This window comes from Lissotriton vulgaris, chromosome 3_1 (genome assembly GCF_964263255.1).
Source record: "Lissotriton vulgaris chromosome 3_1, aLisVul1.2, whole genome shotgun sequence".
NCBI lineage: Eukaryota > Metazoa > Chordata > Amphibia > Caudata > Salamandridae > Lissotriton > Lissotriton vulgaris.
The window spans coordinates 1,429,780,243-1,429,802,471 of record NC_141689.1 but is presented as its reverse complement, the minus strand read 5'-3'; the positions used below and the strand labels follow the sequence as shown (position 1 = coordinate 1,429,802,471).

The window sequence follows — 22,229 nt, the reverse complement described above, 5'->3', positions numbered from 1 at the left end:
GGTTCTTGCTGGCCTGCATGCTATGGTTTTAAGTCACGTAGTGTCGGAAAACCTGGCACATTTCCAGTCCAGTGGATTTTTATTTCGAAAAATATGTAGAAGCTGCTTATGTTAATACGCATAAATAGGTTTGTATATGGTATGGTTATTTTGTCTAGACCATTTTTGTTCACCAGTTTCATTATTGTCTGCATTTCATAAAGTATGATTATTGTTCACTTATTCTCACCTAAGTTCACTAAAAATATTGTTTTACCATATGTGTTCATTAGAGAAGCACCACCAAAGTGGGCTGCTGCTGGTAGTTGTGTGTGAAATCAATCCTTTTCTAATTTCTCTTATCTATCCCTGAGCATAATTAACTATAACCTTGCACACAACTGACACAGCTTTTACTCTTTCTTTGCAGGAAGCCATCTTTGGCTTGACTGACCGATCTCGCTTTTTCATTAATGGCATGGAGGTATGAAATTTGTTTGTGAAATGTAGGAAATCAATTCTTGCCCAATCTGTAACATTTTTATATGGCTGTAGTATTACATCCTGTCTCTTTCCTGTTCTCAGCTCTGGGGATATCTTGCCAGCAAGAGGTGCGGCTGCAAACTGTTTAAAAAAAGGATTGTTGAACTCCTTTCAGTACATATATCTGTTCCCTCGTAAATCTCCCTATTTTGCTAAGTGCTGTGAATTTAAATCAGTTTTCACATGCTCAACAATTTTCATTACCATTGCTGGGCTCAATACCTTTCATCTGTTTATCTTTTGCTTCCTTCTTCATCCTTCAGCTTATGCAGAGACACTCCAGTTTAAGCATGCACATTGTATCATTGAATACTTAGAGGAGCTGATCTGTATAACTCTCTTCGTTCATTGATTGAGGAACAGTCATGATGGTGCGCTTTCTGTATAGCCATCAGTATGAGGTCCTCCAGAGCCATCTGGCTAGAGTGTTGTGTAAAGTTGCAGTGATCTTATTGGAGTCTTTGGTATTCACTATTAGGAAGAAAAGCCAGGGCTCGGCCATTGGCCACCATCTGGGGCCATCCTTTCTGCTAATGAAGTAGTTGATATTTGATCTAATGCAGAGACAACCCTTCCCTTCCATACTCTACCGGAGTGGTGCAAGCACTCCCTGACAAGATGTTAGCTCTATGTTGCAGAAGCAGCTTCTCTGGTACCAGACACCCTGTTTCAGTTGGATTGAGGTGTTAAAAATCACGGATGGGGGCCCAGGAGCTGAGTGTCTTTGGAAAACAACCTCTCTTCTGTTACCCCATCCAGCCCTACCCAGTCTCAAGCCATTTAAGCACCATTACCGTTTCACCAGTCTATCCTTCTGGACTTAAGCTTGCATGCCAGATCTAAGTTTTCTCTGGACACGTGCACCAGAGACTAGAGGCCTCCTCCTACAGGTAGTCTCTTTTGCATCCACAGCAGGCAGGCCCCAGTTTTGAGCAGGTCATAGTGTACTTATTTATTCATTTATTTAATATTAGTTTTTATTGAAAGATTCAGTATAACAAAGAATAACCAAGGATTACATTATGTGATCAATGAAATAAGGTATAGGTGATGTCCTCCTCTATAGTCCAGTTGGCTGCACTTGCTGAAACTGGGTCCATATAATAGACCCAAGGGGAAGGGATCAGAAAGACACACATGGTGTAAATATCTGGTAATTAGTATATTTTGGATACATTAACGCACAAACCAACTGTTGAGCCACACGTTCCAAATGAAAGTATACCAGTACCGCCTGTATCACAAAGTACTATATGTCTAGATGGCCTCTTTTAGTTTGTTTTTCTTCGGATTCAGAAGTGACAAGTTGACTGTATGCAAGGGGCATGCCTCGGATACTGTCTACTTAATACAGAGAAAGATATGGGATTTACCTACATAAACAACTAACAAACAAGAACAGAGCAAACCTGCAAGGAGAACCAACAATACCTTCCAATTACTCTGATGGTTACCAAATAATACTACTTTAAGAAATAGTTGAATGTCCACACTGGGTTTAGCAAAATGAAAAACAGAAACTGAATGTCCCAAATAGAGCATTAAACGAACTGCCTAATTACTTGGTGACCTGAAGGGATTTATGTATTGACAGTGAAACAAGGAGCATGATTTGAAGTAGTGTCCTCAGCTGAGCGAGAAGGGTGAGTAGGGGTGACTGAGGGAAAACTGAAGGCTTCTTGCAGTATTGCAAAGTGTGCAGCCAGGTGCTTCAACACAAACCTCGAGAGAGATGTAAGAGCATAAGATTGATGGAGAGATGCCCTCACCTCTGTGATAGCAATGACACCCTAGAAGTGTTAAATCAAGGGGTCCCCAACATACTGTTGCTGACCGGTGGAGTAAGACACACATTTCCAACATACTGTTGCTGACCGGTCGAGAAAGAGACACATTCTTTTCTGAATTCCTGAATTTTATGTGAGCTTTAAATAGAATATCCAGAAGAAACATGGCTGAGTGTAACTTCAAGGCACCAAGCACATGACACTCATAGCTCTTGCCAAGCAAGAGGGCCACTGATATTTGTGTGTGTTTGGGTCGGGGTATTTATAACCCAACCCTGCTCTGTGTCCCAAACACCCTGTCAATTCATCATATGTATGAAAAGTAAAGCATTAATTAATGCAACCACAAGACAATAGATGGAGGATACTTGGCTCCTGGATCCTATACTCTGTCCCAGCACAATTCTGCCACCACCCTCTATGTCCACAAAGCAGGGCAAAAGGCATTTTGGCTCGCTGTAAGGGGTCTTCAGGAACAGGTTTATGGTCTTTTGACACAGCATTCTGTGGGATCGATTGGCACTTAATTTGTGTACCCATCCAGTAGTAGGGGAAAGCAGAAAAAGAGTGAGTTTTACTCTGACACTCACTACCCTATTCGATATTGGTGCTTGTTAGCTAGCCCAAATCCTCCTTAGTCCTTTTCAAGAGGCATTTCTGTCTTCAGCCTTTCAAAGACCTTCATTTAGTAACTGCCAAAAGCCAGATACAGGACCGATTCTTGCACATTTATGCTGTGTTAGCTAAATGGTTCCAGGTGACTATGGACTTTGTCTGGCAGAGCACAGTGAACATTTGCCAGACTGTCAATCCAATCCTATTATAGTTCCTTCCTTGCATTTTCGTCACTCTCTTGTGATATTGCACTCATGTTCTGATTTTTTCTGGTGGGATGCCCCTTTCACCTGTCCCTTCCACAGCTGGCATTTGCAAATTACTCTTGAATTTATTGGTGCAAATATCACTGTGGAGCACTCTCAATCTGTGTTTTGTACGAGAGGTATAACAATCTAGATAAATGCATTGGGCTGATGGCAGTCCTAGCTCTGAAAGACTTGGTCCAACTTTTGAAAATCCACAGTGGTTATGATACAATGGTGCAACATCGGGCCTTCTTCTCTGAATCTAGACTCTTACTGCCTATTGGACAGGAATGTCCCCTGTATAACAGGTATCATGCGCTTTGCTTTGGCCCTGGCATCACGCTAATCTAAGTGTGTTCACAGATGCCTAGGCCTGTCCCTGACTAAGCATGATCTTGGACCTTCCCTGTGACCGGAGGGAGTGCATCAAGCATGCTCTCATTGTTGACAGTGGACTGCTGTCCTTGTCTTATGTATAGTGTATAGAGTGGTGATGTCAGCATAGTGTAGTTTTGAGAAATCAGTAGTGTGAGCAAACCTTTGTATCTGCGTCTGTCAGTTTAAGGCTCTGTTGACCCTATGTGTAAAGCTCAAAGTTCTGGTCCTATGTGTATGCTAAGGAAGGGAGGGAGGGGGAACGAGCCTGCCGACCGAGTGTGTGAGTGATCCAGAGTAATGGAGGACAGTGGGATCCATTTTGGATGAGTCTGCCCTGGCCTAGCACACAGTGGAGGGTAAGGTATATGCATCCAAAGAATGTGAGTGGATTGCCTGCCTTCCTGTAGGTGAAAGGAGGAGACCCATACACTGAAGTGATGAGGGGAATCAAGACAAATCGCCATTTAAAATTCAAATTCTATGAGCCCTTTGGGTTAGCGAGAGCTGCTGTTTACTCTTTCTTCAGTATAAACAACAAGGGAACCCGTCTAGGTAGTTGAGGACCTCGGGTAGTAAATGGTTTTTAAAAAAGACAAAGGTCCTAAACTTTTTTCAAATAAAGTTATGAGCAATAAACACAGACTTAGATAAGAGCTATGTCTTTTTTATTCCAATGTCCAGCCGGACATGGGAATTTTTATTTCCAAAATAAAGTGATGATTCAAGTTTAGGTGAGGCACAACATAGATCAAGAACTGGGCACAAGCCTGTACCAAGTGAAAAGAAAGAGAGAACAATACATGGGGGAAATAAAACAGGCAAACAAAGTGGAGCAAAAGGTGGCTTACTATACAATGCAATCTTGTGTAAGCTCAAACCAACAGTGACTACAACACATAATGCACAAATGAAGGATGTAGTATTGTTAAAACAGTCGATGTGACTTTTCGATCCCTATCTCCAATAATACACTGGGATCATCTTCAGGACTACTCAAATTACTATTGCCTGATTTTGAAAGGCCTGCTGGCCGTGTGAGGGTGACACGACGGCGTCTATTTTCGGGGCCTCGTGGGTGGTGTGGTGCACTTGATAGTACAAGCAGAGAGCCAATTGAGGCTTTCGTGGGGTCATGGGCGGCGAAGCAGGACGTCTGAATAATGTTCCTAAACGAATATGCGCGACCTATGCGCTATGGCAGAGGGCCAGGTGAGTTTTGGTAATACAAGCCTGGGAGGCTGGCGGCGAGGAGTGGCTGCTGGGAGATGCAGTACGGGTCCTCTTGATCCTCGATTCGATCTCAGAGGCGGGCTGCAGCGAGTCCCGTCCGAAGTAGCACGGTGGCTGGTTGCCGAAGTAGCCACCGTGCTACTTCGGACGGGACTCGCTGCAGCCCGCCTCATCCCCTGTCTAGAAGTTGTGTATAAAGGTGGAATGCACACCACCCCACTTTGTTATAGTTCAAAGTCCTTAGTGATCAAGAAAGGAGCGCTCCGAAGAGTACTCAAAGAACTGCTGTGGACCCCGGGCAGGTGTCTGCCCGAGGTGTGGGCACATCACCTGAAGTCTTGACCTTCTACAGCTTCTGTCTGTCTGCTGTGAGAGGGAAGGATTCTCCCTGCCTCTACAGGAGAGGCTGTTTGAATGGAGTGAAGTCCAGTGTGTCTCTGGGACATTGAAAAAGTGCAGACTACTCGAAAGTCAGCAAAGGTGGATTCAAGGAGGAACCTGGCACCTTTTGCCCACACTCCCACCCACTCCCCACTCCTGAAATCTTGGCCTTCTATATTTGAAACTGTGGACCTGCCCTGAATTGCCTATCTTCTTGCTGAAAGAGGGAAGCAGTGGGTTTAGTCCTGTGCAGGAGGAGAGACTGTCTGGGAGGAGCAGAGCCCAGGGAGCCTCTGGTGGCTGTGGTGCATTGAGGGTTGAAAAAGAGCTGACACTTGAAAGTCAACGAAGAAGGAACCAAAGAAGAAGCTGGTGCAAGCGGGATCCATACCTACTGCCCTGGCTCACACCTAGGTTCCTGGTGGAACCCACCGCACCCTGCTCCTCATCTGTTCAGAAAAGGGCTGCAGCAGGGATAAATGCTGTGGGCCTAAACGAGGGCTAAAGCTGCCTAATTGCCATATGCCCAGATGCCGGCTGAAAATGCATGATTACCATAGGTCCAAATGGGGGTTTCAACTGAGTGAATACTGTAGCCCAACCAGGTCTGCACCTACCTTCAGTCTAGTCAGGATATCAGCCCCATAGACTGTTGCAGCACGACTGTCCGAGTGTATGAGTTCAGCCCAAATGAGGCAGCATCACTGCACCATACGAAGAAAGCAGTGGCAGGGCCTACACCTGCACTGACACTTCTATAAGCAACTTCAAAGCTGGGTGGGTCATTGCAAGACACAACCATTCCTAGCCCTAACACTCCAGCGGATTTGCCTACTCACTGTAACCCCTGCTGGGTAACATAAGAGCAGCATTTCTACATGACAGCAAGAGTGGACTTTTTAAGTGTCGCCTATTCTGAGGAGGGGTCATCCATACAAAAGCTGCCCATATATGGATTGGGCACATGCACGCTGCACCTGAACTAGATTAATTCTTCTCATGATTTTGTCAGTAGCAGAACATGAGAGTTACGGGAATCGCCTGGGAGGGAGCAGAGAGGGAGCCGACTGGTATACTGCCTACACATGTATTGCACTCTGGAACACTGACTTGTGTTGTATTTAGTGCAACTGTCAGATTAAAGTACTTTGTGTCCTGTAAAGACAAGCAATAGGGTGGGCATTAAGATGTGTCTTTTGGTTGAATGTTGAGTACCGAGCTCAAGCACCCCCGCATTGCTTTCCTGAGAATCCTGAGGCTGCTCCCCCTCACTACCCTGGAAGTCAAGTGTGGAAGGGGTTGTGTTTGGCTCTAGTAGGAAGCGAGCAAACCAGGATATCAGAGGCAAACAACCTCTACCACCACAATCCCAGTAGCCCTTGTGGCCTTCCAAACAGGGTCTGATACAAGGGTCAGATTGTGACGTAAATTGTTGCAGCAAAATAAAGAGGCCCCCCACAAGTTAAATACATAGCTAAACAAGCATTTACAATGCAATGGTTTCGCCTTTGGAAAAGTTAGTTATTGGCATTGCTCATGACATTTCTTTTTTTTTTTTACTTATAAATAAATGGCATTGTTATTTACATTGCCAACAGCTCTCACATCCCACTCAGCTCTCTCAGCCCACACAGCTCTCAGCCCACACAGCCCACACAGCTCTCTCAGCCCACACAGCCCACACAGCTCTCACAGCCCACACAGGCCACACAGCCCACACAGCCCACACAGCCCTCACAGCCCTCACAGGCCACACAGGCCACACAGGCCTCACAGCCCTCACAGCCCACACAGCCCACACAGCCCTCACAGCCCACACAGCCCTCACAGGCCTCACAGGCCACACAGGCCACACAGGCCACACAGGCCTCACAGCCCTCACAGCCCTCACAGCCCACACAGCTCTCACAGCCCACACAGCCCAATCAATCAATCAGGAGTTTGTTAAAGCGCGACTACTCACCCGTAAGGGTGAGTAGTCGCGCTCTCACAGTCCACACAGCCCACACAGCTCTCACATCCCACACAGCTCTCACAGCCATCCGCCGCAGGTACTGTAGTAGAATTGGCCTATACCATGTACTGCACTGTGACATTTACACAGCACTTCATCCCCGGGCTGTGGAGCGCTCTGGTTTGCACGGAGACCCTAGGTGCAAAGGTTTAAGATGGCGTGGGTTCGAGCGTGACCAGTGCCTGTGATGCTGGGTGACGCGTGTGAGGTCTGGAGATGGGGACTCTGCGCAAGCGCAGATCGGCCCTCTTACGTGGCTGGTTATAATATACTACTTTGCACAAGCGCAGACATGCCCTGCCTCTTACATGGCTGCGCAGCCAAGTTTTAATGTGCTCCAGTTTTTTTTGCTGTTTGCAAAGTCCTCTTATTCCTGCTGGCACGGGGTGGCGCATCTTCGGCGTTTCACCCTGTGCGAGATTTGTTGAAGGAAGGAACAGATAGGAGAGGGGCTGCTCCATGACACTGTGGTTGCCTTGACAGTGGTTGCTCACTTTTTTTTGCTGGGGGAACGAACAGACAGGCTGACATTGCAGCACGCACACAGAAAGACGGACCTTAGACACTGCAGGCACACAGACAGACAGAGACTGCAGGCACACAGATAGACGGACACTGGAGGCACACAGACAGACAGACGGACCTCGGACACTGCAGACACACAGACAGGCTGACACTGCACACACACAGACAGACGGACACTGCAGGCACACACACAGACAGACGGACCACGGACACTGCAGGCAGGCAGACAGCCGATCACCGCAGGCACACAGATAGATGGACATTGCAATCAGACAGATGGACACTGCAGGCGCACAGACAGCGGGACACTACAGGCACACAGACAGACGGACACTACAGGCACACAGACAGATGGACACTACAGGCACACAGACAGGCACCGTATCCTGGCCGGTTGACATTGTAAACCTAGACACAAGGGTTGTTTCTTATTCCTGCTGGCACGGAGTGGCGCATCTTCGGCGTTTCACTCTGTGCGAGATTTGTTGAAGGAAGGAACAGATAGGAGAGGGGCTGCTCCATGACACTGTGGTTGCCTTGACAGTGGTTGCTCACTTTTTTTTGCTGGGGGAATAAACAGACAGGCTGACATTGCAGCACGCACACAGAAAGACGGACCTTAGACACTGCAGGCACACAGATAGACAGAGACTGCAGGCACACAGATAGACGGACACTGGAGGCACACAGACAGACGGACCTCGGACACTGCAGACACACAGACAGGCTGACACTGCACGCACACAGACAGACGGACACTGCAGGCACACACACAGACAGACGGACCACGGACACTGCAGGCAGGCAGACAGCCGATCACCGCAGGCACACAGATAGACGGACATTGCAATCAGACAGATGGACACTGCAGGCGCACAGACAGCGGGACACTACAGGCACACAGACAGACGGACACTACAGGCACACAGACAGATGGACACTACAGGCACACAGACAGGCACCGTATCCTGGCCGGTTGACATCGTAAACCTAGACACAAGGGTTGTTTCTTATTCCTGCTGGCACGGAGTGGCGCATCTTCGGCGTTTCACCCTGTGTGAGATTTGTTGAAGGAAGGAACAGATAGGAGAGGGGCTGCTCCATGACACTGTGGTTGCCTTGACAGTAGGTGCTCACTTTTTTTTGCTGGGGGAACGAACAGACAGGCTGACATTGCAGCACACACACAGAAAGACGGACGTTAGACACTGCAGGCACACAGACAGACAGAGACTGCAGGCACACAGATAGCCGGACACTGGAGGCACACAGACAGACGGACCTCGGACACTGCAGACACACAGACAGGCTGACACTGCACGCACACAGACAGACAGACACTGCAGGCACACACACAGACAGACGGACCACGGACACTGCAGGCAGGCAGACAGCCGATCACCGCAGGCACACAGACAGACGGACATTGCAATCAGTTTCGTCTGAATTAGATCAGAGCTGTGGGAAACGGCACCTCCCAAACACACACTCACGCACACACGCGGGGCGGGCAGCTGTGCTCCACTATTAAGGGCATCTCGCAGGAGCTAACTGCGAACTTAATTACTGTCTAACTCACCACAAGATGCGTGCCAGCATTTACTGTCTCCAGCGCCTACGATTAAAAGGCTCCACCGGCCATAAACTATTCTTGGAGAGGGCGACGCGCACAATGATGGCGGCATCCCTAACTCAATTAAAACACGAATTTCTCGACCATAATCATTTTCAAACCTACTATTCACATAATACCCACCCGTCCTAGAACAAATGGAAGAAAGCATTGAGCCCCTTCCTGTGCTAAATAAAGTGTTCCGTCCGTACCGGAAGGGGCTGAGATGCTCGGTCAAACTAAAAAAAAACGTGCTACCGGAGGGCGGTTCTTCATGTCCACAAAATTCAGACCAGCGATCACACAAGTTCCCTTTGATCGGCTTTAAAAGACCAAAGAGTGCCATCAACCCCTCACCATTGCGAAACCCGGACGAAATGGCAGAGCACGCTTTGGATCCCGCCTCCCCATGCTGTCGAAAAGACAAAGAAGAAAGACTAGCACTGCATAGACAAACAAACAAACACATTTTTTGTGTACTCTGCACGCCCCACCCCTTCCTCCTTAACAAACAACAAGATAGAAGCAGTTTACGTGGTGAATGGGGTTCAAAGTGGGGAGATTTGCACATCAAAAGAAAGTCGGGGCTTGTGTGAAACCAAACAATATTATGGACCTCAGAGGATACAAAGCGAGGCAGACGGAGAGTGAAAGGGGAGGGGGGCGGGAACGGGCACACGGGAAGGGGGGGCTGAACGTCAGAGGATACAAAGCGAGGCAGACGGAGAGTGAAAGGGGAGGGGGGGGCGAGAACGGGCACACAGGGAGGGGGGCTGAACGTCAGAGGATACAAAGCGAGGCAGACGGAGAATGAAAGGGGAGGGGGGCCGGGAACGGGCACACGGGGAGGGGGGCTGAACGTGAAATCACATTTATAAAACAAAATGCTCACAAGGAACAGGGCTCCACTGGGAACAGGCAAAAAGCACTCACGCAAGCAGGAAGGCGGGTGCCGGTTCAATGCCGGAACAGATTCGGGGGCGTTCCCGGCTTTTGGCTGACGTCGCGTGACGTAGCCAAAAGCCAAAAATTCTCGGGAACGCCCCCGAATCTGGTCCGGCATTGACGGACAGGCCCGTCTTCCAATGGCTAGCCTCCATTTATGGAGCTAGCCAATGAAAGACGGAGGCCGTTCCTGTCTCCCGTATATATCTCAATAGGTTTTCGCCTGCGCCAAAAAGATGCGCAGAGCGCATCTTTTCGCCAGGCAAAACCTAACAAGTGGCCTACGTTTACCAATTTGGGAAGTTTCAAACTTGTAAAGACAAGCTGTGTAAGTGTTTTGAAGGTATGGAAGACTGCATGGATTTGAGCTCAATGCAGGTATCTTTTATTGTAAAAAAAAAGTAACTTTTAAACAGGCCCTGCAGACAATAAAACAGGCACACAAATGTCCCAAGGTTTTCCCCACACACTGACCTGGCATTTCAGCTGTTCGGGTACTACCCTTTTACCCAATAGGCCGTTGAGACCCTGTCTGACACTGCCCCACTCCCACCTGGACGTCGAGCTGTTGGGCGGCATAATCCAAATTAGCATTTTACTGCTGGTCTTCCACATTGAGGGGTTAACATCTGTACATGCTGCCAGACAGATGTTTCCATATGAGAGAAAGCGAAATAGCAGCATGTCCTTAACACCATTTTTAAGGTCTGGGCTTACCGGCGCAATTCCCCTTTGCCATCTTCATAAATTTCATATGCAACGATTGTGCCTCCTGGATGGGTTAGGGCATTGAATACCTGAGAGGCAGTCTTTGGTTAGACTCTTTTATTGTCAAAAAAGTAACTTTTAAACAGGCCCTGCAGACAATAAAACAGGCCCACAAATGTCCCAAATTTTTTCCCACACACTGAACTGGCATTTCAGCTGTTCAGGTACTTCCCTTTTACCCAATAGGCCGTTGAGACCCTGTCTGACACTGCCCCACTCCCACCTGGACGTCGAGCTGGCGGGCGGCATAATCCAAATTAGCATTTTACTGCTGGTCTTCCACATTGAGGGGTTAACATCTGTACATGCTGCCAGACAGATGTTTCCATATGAGATAAAGCGAAATAGCAGCATGTCCTTAACACAATTTTTAAGGTCTGGGCTTGCCGGCCCAATTCACCTTTGCCATCTTCATAAATTTCATATGCAACGATTGTGCCTCCTGAATGGGTTAGGGCATTGAATACCTGAGAGGCAGTCTTTGGTTGGACTGAGACAGAGTTGAGCTTTAAGTATACTCCTATCTCTAGTTTCTGAGGGTCCTTCAGCAGATCAGAAATGACCTAGGGTGTTTGTTTCCCCTGTTGGCTGCAGCTTGACTTCCTCAAGTTTGCCTCGCTCAACTTGCTCTAACCAGCTTGAGACAGACAACATTTACAACTCTCAGAGGTGAAGTTTCCTGTCCATGGAAGGATTAAGTGTGGCATACACCCACACTACCATCACTAAAATTCTGATCATGATTCCTCAGGAGTTAGCATTTTCTCACCTCCCTTTGCTATAGAAAACCTGGGCATCCTGACTGCTGCCTGGAAGTTTACCACCAGATGGCAAGACTCTCCATTTGGGTCATGTCAAAGGACCTCAGCTTGATGTTCTTGGTGGATGATTCTCTGGTCCTGCAAACCAGATACATTTTTACAAATCAAACGTATTGTTGTACACTATACAGTTCTTCTTCAGTGAGTTTTTTATAATGTGCGCTCGGTCTTTCCTTCCCATGTAAACGTTTATCTGTGAAAAGGCCCTCTCAACATTGGCACTTGAGCCGGACATCGCCGAAACAGCCAGTATACAATTTGCTAACTCTGGCCACTGATATAACTTTCCATGTCGATACTGGTGCACCTGAAGATTGTGATTCTCTGGGTTAGGTTTTGCAACATAGGTGTTGAACTTGGCGCATATGCTCTCAGAGTTATTGAATCACTCCAAAATAAAGTAGCACTTTTGAAACTCCAGAGAAAATTCCTGTTTATGAAAGGGATCTAGAACGTATGCAGAGTACCACACTGAGACTTTATTTACTTCAAGTGCCATGGTTGTTGAAGGGACATTTCTATGCATCATTGCAAGCCATTTTGCATACATTGTAAAACTAATAGATACTCAGCATTTCTTTACTTACCAAGAGGCAAACACTCTAACATGGAACATGTTCTCCAGTATGCAATCTTTCATAGATTCACATGCTTGTATCTTCCCCGTCGTCATGGTGGGAGTCTCCCGGTAAATAATAACCATAGCAATAGAAGAAAAAACTGCCTGAAACCATAGAGTAGTGAAACCAGAGGGTAACCTCTCCCCCCTCATTATGTGGCCCAAACTACAGCCAATCAGCAGCCAGCCCCAGCCTACACAATTCCCAGCAGAGCCACCATACCTCAGATTTCCAACCGCCTTCGTGTGAGAAGGAGTCTCCCTTAGCTCTTCACTGAACTTTTGACCTTTTTTCAGTTGGAATTCAGGTACTGTTCTCTTTTCTTGTTAAGGATTATTTCATTCAGGATGTCTGAAAGCTCCAAGAAGAGCCTTTTCAGAGCTTGCAGATCCTGTGGCAAGGCCAGATTATTTTCTGAGGATCCTCACAAGGAGTGCTTGTACTGTCTGTACCCAAAGCATATCCCTAAGGACTGCAAGTATTGCCGGACCTTCTCTGCCAAAACTCTGAAGGATAGAGAAGCGCGCCCCTTATTATGGCTTCAGAAAAGGAAAGTTCAAGACTCGGAGTCTGAAGGAGAAGCCAAGGGACACACCTCTAAAAAGCTAAAAAGAGGGTCCTCTGAGGAAAAGGGAGAGGTAGGGAGGAAAAAGCAGTTAAAACTAAGGAAGGTGAACCTTCTACTTCACTCCCTCCAACTCCTCTTAAGCCTTCCTCAGAAAAGAAGGCTCCGCCGTCGCTTCCGTCGACGAAATCGGCTGAGATTCCAGTCAGATCGCCGACGAGGCCGTCGACGACGACGACCATTACGTCGACGACGACGACAGTCTCGACGACGTCGACGACAACGACGACTCCGTCGACGGTGAGTGCCAGACCTGCGTCGACGGCGAGATCTTCGTCGATGAGCATCCCGTCGACGATGCGAATGATTGTTCCGTCGACAGCCCCGTCGACAGCCCCGTCGACGGCCCCGTCGACGACGAAAAAATCGTCGACGATGCCATCTCCAACTAAGATAACCTCAACTTATATTTCCATAAAGAGGATTGCTCCGTCGACGGGGGTGTTGACGAGCAAGAAAGGGGAGTTTTCCACGCCAAAGATTTCACCTCTGCTGCCTTCCACTATTCTGGATTGCCAGGAGTCAGAGTAGGAAGGATCCTTTGGTGTTGCTTACAGTCCTTCGCAGCGCCATATTAAACATCAGGATTCAGATGAGGAAGACCACCAGAAGGACCAGGAACACTTCGCTTTTACTGACCGGCCGGTCAAGGGCCAGATGAGATACGAGTCATTTCACCAGGCTTATCACTATGATGATGATGAGGAGGTAGTGGATACACCTGCGAGAGAAGAGGCAATGTCGGTGCCTATCTCTTTGATATCTGACCTGAGAAGTATGATAGACGGCTATTATCGTCGCTTTCCAGAAGATAATGCTTCCACGGCCTCAGAGAAAGTCTCTCAATCTGTTAAGGAGACACCTCTGGCTCAGCCGCCTCCTCCTCCTCGGACAGAGGTCCAAAAGGTTATTACGATTCGTGATGACTTAAATGAGTCCGATCTGGATGAACAGGAGGAGGAAGGGGAAATTCCTCAGGATGAGAAAGTTGGAGATGAATGGGACCAATATATTGCTCCGACGTCCCCGGTGTCACCTTTGCCTCAATCAAGCTCTCCACCAGAGGACATAGCCAGTTTTCATGACTTGATGGAAAAAGCGGCTAAAAGATTCAAGCTTGCTATGCCAGTCAAGGAAAGCGATTGTTTCCTTTACGACTTTAAGGAGTAATCCAGGAAGTCGGTAAGAGCCATTCCAATGATTGACTATATCTGGGATGAAGGACTCAAACTGATGAAGAATCCAGCCTCAGTCCCAGCATCCATACCCAGGCTGGACAAGAAGTATCGTGCTGTAGAGAAGGCTCCAGCATGTCTTATTGGTCATCCTCGACCGGACTCGGTCGTGACTCAAGCAGCGCAGAAGCGCTCCAAGAACCCGACGGCAACATGTGTGGCGCCTCCTGATGAGGAGGGCAAGAAAATGGACGGCATTGGTAAACGCTTTGCAGTCATGGCAGCTGCTTCCATCAAAGCTGCCAACGCAATGGCTCTTTTTAGTCGGTTCAATAGGCAGATGTGGTCTGACATTGCGCCTTTCCTGTCACACCTCCCGGAGGACAAGAAAGAGGAGGCGACTACCATTCTACAGGATGGAGCCAGAGCAGCGTCGGAGTCCATAGACGTGGCAATGGACATAGCGTCTATAGCCTTTCGCCAGATGGCTGGGGCGGTAACCCTGCGCAGGCAAGGTTGGCTCAAGGCTACGTCTTTTCGACCGGAGGTCCAGGCAAGAATATTGGACATGTCATTTGATGGAGAAAGCCTCTTTGGCAAGCAGATCGACGAGGTGTTACAGGGGATAAAAGCAGATACCGTTACTGCTAGATCCTTGGGTTCATTGCAACAAGGCCGTTATCAGTCCTTCTGCGGCCGAGGTTCCAGAGGACACTTTCAACAGCAACGTTCTTCATACCAATCTAATCGGTACCAACCTTACAACCAACAGGGTTACCGTCAGTACTCCTCCAACCAGCAGTATCGGTCCTCAAACACTTCCTTCCAACAACAAGAGAGAAGAAAGTCCGCCGCCAGAGGGAAGCAAGACTCTGGTCGCAGACAGTGATGTTCCTCAGGCGCCTCCATTACTGCTTCAGATCGACCAGTTCCACTACCTCTCTCAGTTTCTCCCGCATTGGCAGTCCATAACATCGGACAGATGGGTATTAGACATCATTACACAGGGTCACACCCTGGAATTCTCGCAAAGGCCTCCAAATCGTCCACCTCTCTGCAGAGTTCATCAGCACCTAGCGGCTCTCAAAGCAGAGGTCTTATCACTCATACTAAAAGGAGCGATAGAGGAAGTCCCATCAGACCAGCGGGGAACAGGTTTTTATTCACACTTCCTTATAAGGAAAAGGCAATCATCAAAATGGAGACAGGTGCTGGACCTCAGAGATCTGAACACATACATAAAGAAGATTTCTTTCCGTATGCTGTCCCTGCAGGAAATTCTGCTACTGCTCCGCAAAGGAGACTACATGGTCTCTCTAGACCTGCTGGAGGCATACTTCCACATTCCGATACACAAAAAGCACAAAAAGTATCTGCGATTCATGGTGGCGGGGCGCCATTACCAGTTCAGAGTTTTGCCTTTCGGCCTGAAGTCTGCCCCCAGAGTTTTCACAAAATGCATGGCTCCTATAGCGGCGCATTTAAGGCAGCAAGGTCTGCAGTTTTTCCCATACCTAGACGACTGGTTAGTGAAAGGGCCATCGTTCCAATCAACGCTGAGATCTCTACGGACCTGCACGGATCTCTTCCAAAGGCGAGGCCTTCGGATAAACAAAGAAAAATCATTTTTTATTCTGACTTGTACTCTACAATTCCTAGGAGCAATCTTGAAAACACAGGAAATGAAGGCTTACGCTTCAGAAGAAAGGGTAACAAAAATCCTGAATCTGACTGCATCTGTGGCAACAAAAAAGTTCACTTCCATCAGAATATTCAAGTCATTACTGGGAATGATGTCCTCTTGTATTCCACTGATCCCCAACTGCCATTTACAGATGAGACCGCTGCAAGAAGCCCTGGACAAACAATGGGTCCAAGCCCTGGGTTCCTTCGACGACAAGCTGGTCTTAACCTGTCAGATCAAACGTGCAATGTCATGGTGGGGTATCAGGAGCAACCTAACGAAGGGCCTGTCATTCGAACCTCAATCACCAAGCTACGTCATGACATCAGGCGCTTCATTACGAGGTTGGGGTGCGCATCTGCAAGACCTGGAGATTCAAGGCCTTTGGTCTCCTCAAGAGGCGAAGCTTCACATCAATCTCTTAGAATTAAAGGCCGTCTTCCTGGGCCTTCAGGCTTTCCTTCCCAGGATCCAGGGTTCATCGGTCTTGGTGCGGACAGACAGCACAACAACAATGTTTTACCTGCGCAAGCAGGGTGGAACAAGATCAAAACCCTTGTCGATTCTGGCACAAAGAATTTGGAAATGGCTATTGTGTCAAAACATAACGCTGCTAGTGGAACATGTTCCAGGAGTAGACAACACAAAAGCGGACCTGTTAAGCAGGTCATCCGACATTTGCCACGAGTGGGAACTATGTCAGGTCCAGCTGAATCGGATTTTCAAAGTATGGGGCAAGCCAAGTCTGGACTTGTTTGCAACTCAGAGCAACAAGAAATGCAAACATTATGCCAGCAGGTTCCCTCAGCAGGATTCGAGGGGAAATGCTCTTCACCTCCGATGGACAGGGATGTTTGCCTATGCCTTTCCTCCCTTTCCCCTGATTCCCAGATTACTGAGGAAAATGAGATCAGAACCTTGCCAAATAATACTGATGGCCCCAGCCTGGCCGAGGCAGTTTTGGTATACGGAGCTTCTGGAATTGTCGGTGAAACCAAGAATACAGCTCCCGATAACCAGGGACTTGATTTCCATGAACAGAGGCCAAGTACTTCATCTGCAATTGACCTCTCTGAAATTGTCCGCTTGGAACCTTTTGAGCACGAATTCCAATCTCTAGATATCTCTCCGGAAAGTCGTGAAATATTACAAAGTTCCGCAGCGCTGTCTACCAACAAGACATATACTGCAAAATGGAAGCGATTCTGTAGTTGGTGCGTTGCTAATGCAGTGCATCCCTTGATGTCCTCTGCTGAGAAAATTCTCCCTTATTTACTGCATTTAGCCAGATCAGGGCTGGCGCACTCATCCATTAAGGTCCATCTAGCAGCAATTTCCAGATACAGAAGATCCCCAGGATGCCCCTCTTTGTGGTCTAACAGACTAATCAAGGAATTCTTGAAAGGGCTGTTCAGGAAGTTTCCTCCTGTTAAGCGTCCTCCACCTTCATGGCAGCTTAACACAGTCTTGTCACAGCTTATGAAAGCCCCGTTCGAGCCCATACACAAATCGGAATTGCAATTCTTGTCATGGAAGGTAGCACTACTGCTGGCGCTCACATCAGCCAGAAGAGTGAGCGAGATCCAAGCTTTTTCTATTTTGGACCCCTTCATTCAATTCAGGCCGGATAAGGTGATGCTAAGAACTAACCCTAAATTTGTGCCTAAGATACTCTCTTATTTTCATCTAAATGAACCTGTGATCCTGCCTACATATTTTAAAAATCCTTCCTCAGCCGCTGAAAAAGCTCTACATACTTTGGATATTGGCAGATGCCTAAAATTTTACATTGAAAAGACAAAAAATGTTCGCAAATCAAACCAACTGTTTGTCGCTTCCTTGGGGCCCAGAAAGGGTCTGGCCCTGTCACGTTCCTCCATTTCCAGATGGATTGCATCCGCTATTGTCTTCTGTCATGAGAAAGCAGGAAGGCCTCTCGACAGGAAAGTCCGTGCCCATGACACGGAAAATGGCGACGTCTACTGCATTGCTAGCAGGAGTACCCCTTCCAGACATATGTAGAGCAGCAACCTGGTCGACTGCTCATACATTCACCAAACATTACTGTCTGGACACGGAATGGAAAGCAGATGCAGCAGTGGGACAGGCAGTTCTGCGACAATAAATAAATAAGGTACATGATTATGAATTGTATTCTGCTAATGTTTTTTCTATATGATATGTTTTTTCTCTTTACGCTAATATTTATAATGGCAAAGTTTTATTGATCATGCCTTTGGATTTGTATTAAGTTCTTTTTAATAGAAGCAATTTATGGCACACAGCCCGAGATAGGAAAGGGGTCTAGCCTAGAAACGCTCTAACTACAAGAACTGCTATCTACTCTGATACAAGCATGTGAATCTATGAAAGATTGAATACTGGAGAAAGAACTAGTTACTTACCTGTACGCTATGGTTCTCCAGTATTATCTTTCATAGATTCACATGCGCCCGCCCGCCTCCCCGTTTCCATTAGGTAGACCTCCTTTTATCTCTGGTTTTCCTGCATAGCTCACTCTTGGGTGGTAGGAAATCTGAGGTATGGTGGCTCTGCTGGGAATGGTGTAGGCTGGGGCTGGCTGCTGATTAATTAATTAATTGTGGGTTTATATAGCGCTAGGATAGACTCCCGGAGGAGTATCTCCGCGCTTCGACCGCTGCGAAACCCTTCCTGGCTTCCCTGAGAGATGGTCCCTTAATGGGTATCTCCAGGGTGAGACCAGGCATCCCCGGCGGTCTGGTGGGGCCGTTAGTGCAGATGAGGCAAGCTTATGCCCAGAGTTGCCGAGTGTGATCGCTGATCAGAGTGGGCACCGAGGCGAGAGAATTATCGAGTCCGCTGACCCTGGTCCAGAAACCTGCCGCGTCGGGAATCGAACCCTGGTCCCGGGCCGTCCTCTGCTCTCGGGTCTGCCGCCTCTAACCGGTGAGCCACACTACTGCACACTACTGCACACTACTGGCTGTAGTGTGGGCCACATAATGAGGGGGAGAGGTTACCCTCTGGTTTCACTATTCTATGGTTTCAGGCAGTTTTTTCTTCTACTGCTATGGTTATTATTTACCGGGTGACTCCCACCATGACGACGGGGAAGATACAAGCCTGTGAATCTATGAAAGATAATACTGGAGAACCATAGTGTACAGGTAGGTAACTAGTTCTTTACAGTGCCAAAGTCACTAAAAGTATTGCCCAGCCTAATCTTAAGGAGATGTTTCACATCTACACCAATTCTGCTGAACACTAGGTAGACAAGGTTGTTTTCAGGCTCTAGCTGTTTTATTATGTCCACTACAGCAGTCATGTTTTCCTGTAAAAATCTAAGAAAGCAGTAGAGTGTACTTTTTTCACATCACTATCAATATGCAACCAAAGATCCTCACATTTCTTGCCTTTGGCATCATCACTCAGCACAAATTCTGTTAACGGTTGCCACATGGATAATATAGCATTCACGGCCTCTAGGACTGAGAACCATCAGCTAGGTGGCACAGTTGGGATGACTCTTTCTTTGATGCACACAAAGCACAAAATGAAAAATATTAGCATTTTAGTTGTTGCGAATAACAGAACAGTACGCCAGAATGGACTAAAAAGCTGAAGATTGTAAAGATGCTTTCAGCACGCCATTTAACAAGTGGCAAAGATCTCTTACGGGGAAGCACTTCAGCTCAGGTATCGATTTTGACAGGTCATCAGAAAACGTTTTTATATACATAGCTGAATCACTGATAATATAAACAATATCACTTCAATCTTTGTTGAACTTGGTAAGAACTCTTTGCAGCAGCATTCTAAGTGGCACTGCATTCCATGCTTTCCAAAATTCTGGTGTCGTGTTTTCACCACTATCCCAAACGCTTGGTGACAGCACTCTTTTCACATATACCTGTCACTACACCCTGCATTGAATGTTTAAATCCTGGGGGCTTTGCCAATTCTCCTACTATCAATACTAACTCACCAGAAAAGTGGGCTCATGCATCAAGGGCTTTAACCCATTCTCTGTGGGTAATTGTAATGGTACATATTAGAAAAGATTCTTATGAAAGCAACCATTTTACCTATCAGTGAAGAAATCGAATGTAGCCAAAATATCAAATATGATTTTTAGATTTCCTGATTCTCTACAGTTTACAAAATATTTAAACAAGGCCTTAAACATGCTTCTAAACTCTGCATCTTAAGACCACAGACCAGTGGAAACAATATTTTAGTGACATCCCGAAACAAAAAACTCAAGCAGAATAATGTTAGCCCATTCTTTCTTGCTGCTACCTTGTATAAGCTACATTGTATTGGCCCTTTGAGGAAGAAATAAAAATGACTCTTTCACTCTCCTTTTCCTTTCTTTGAGTGGTATTTAGTTTGTGGTTGTACAGTTGTTTTTTCCGTGTTTATATGTTTACATTGGTGAGTGCTATTTCCCTTTTGGTGAGGTTTTATCAATTATTATAGGTTTAAACCTTAATCAGGACAGCCTAAAAATGGTCAAGAGATGTATGTCGATCGATGAGTTTGTTTTTTCTTTTTGGGTACCATGCTGCGTCATAGGACCTCAATCTGATCCTAGCCGGACAGAGTTTTAAACATTTTCAGCTATTGCCCTTGTATCAGATGAACATACTCTCAAGCAATTCTTCCTGGTGATAATGTTGACCATGTGCTTACGTGAAGTGCCAGCCTTCTGCAACTCATAGTCATTCACTGCACACCACCAGGTCAAGGTCTTATTGAAGGCTAACCCCACCTGTGCTGGAAAATTATGCCTGGAATTTAGATGGTGACCCATCTGCAAGTTTTCCAAGTTTACAGGCTTACCTGGCTGTGCAGTAGTTGTACAACTTGCATTTTAGACAGGCTTTGGACTTCTACATTGATGGAGATCTTGATCTGTGTTTTACCTACCAACTGTTTTTGGGTGTTGGACACAATAACATGTCTGCTAAGGGTACTATTGTCAGATGTATTATGTTGCAAATCATCTACTGTTGTTAGGGATCGAACCCCTGTTTGTTGTCCAAGGGCTAACAACTTTGGTGGCATTTCCCAGACGTGCACCGATCACAAAAATGTGCACCAACCCCACATGCATTTTGCCAACATTACCCTCTCAAGCCTTCCATCTGGAACATGTTTGGCCAGGAAGTTCTGTGCAAAATGTTAGCGGAGGCCTGAGCTGCTTAATCAGGCCAGTTTTTATTTTCATTTGCTTTGTAATAGACCTAGAAGTTGAGAATGGGAGAACGCTGTGACATAAAAGTAGTAAAAAGGTAAGTATATGGTACTTCCACTACTATTAGTTTGCACACTGATTGAATCCTTATTACACATGTGTAGTGAAGCGGTGTGTTACACATATGATGCATGCATGCTTGTGCCATAATAAGCCTTTTTGAAGCAGTTTCTGGTCCAGCTAATAAAGTACAAGTTGTCCACAATGTGAGTAACATAAACGAGCATACAGACTAATTAGTAAAAGGGTCACTATGAAGATTGCTTTATCCTACTTTGTCTCCTTTTCCATTGCAGGTTGCTTCTAATGTCACTTCCTTTGTAACGTCTGCTGATTTTCTATTGCTGACAACTCATGCCCACAACTGCCGGTGTTTGTCGCTGAAAGATGTAACGTTGCAAGGTAACCATCCCACACAAACAAGCTTCTCTTGCTCCTGGGCAAGGAATCAAGGATGAAAGTTAAAGGAGTAGTGGGGAATCTTAATGTTCAATGTGACTGAATTCTGACAGTGGACAAACAGCAGGAGCCATAGATATACACAGGTTTCAGTAAGGATTAGCTTGATTCACCAGTTGTAGCTTATACAGTGCCATTCCCAGAGAAAGTGCATGGTGTTTGCTTGTTTGATATTTTACTTAGCAAGTCAAACAAATAAATACATGCCCACAGCGAGTTTAGGTAAAAAGATAAAAATTTTAAAAGTTAAAAATGTCGCAGAAAATAATAGTAAAAATATATCATGTCCAAAAGCTACGGGGAAATGAAAAATAACACAATTGAAAATCAAAAACAAACCATGTTGCATTAAAAAAATCAAGGAAATGAAAAAATAGCCAAAAAGTTTACCCAAGCGATCCAACTTTCTCCGAGGCATCAGTTGTTGACCAAGTTAAGAGGTTATTACAACAAATATTTATATTCTTAAAAGAAGTTAGGAGCAAAAAATGTCGCGCACAGCCACCCAGGCAGGTGTAACTGAACATGGCTCCACATGTTCTTGTACTTGTCGTGCAAGCAGTCGATGTACTCTGGTCACC

At 46.6% G+C, this 22,229-nt stretch overlaps 1 protein-coding gene across 1 annotated transcript in view; it reads left to right on the top strand.

Moving 5' to 3' along the window:
• Positions 1 to 22,229, top strand: part of ELP1 (elongator acetyltransferase complex subunit 1) — a 686,929-nt gene that overhangs the window by 295,797 nt on the left and 368,903 nt on the right. The window contains exons 17-18 of the mRNA XM_086963713.1: positions 410 to 463; positions 21,486 to 21,591. Of these exons, the coding sequence (XP_086819839.1) occupies positions 410 to 463; positions 21,486 to 21,591 (160 nt within the window). The remainder of the gene's footprint in view (positions 1 to 409; positions 464 to 21,485; positions 21,592 to 22,229) is intronic.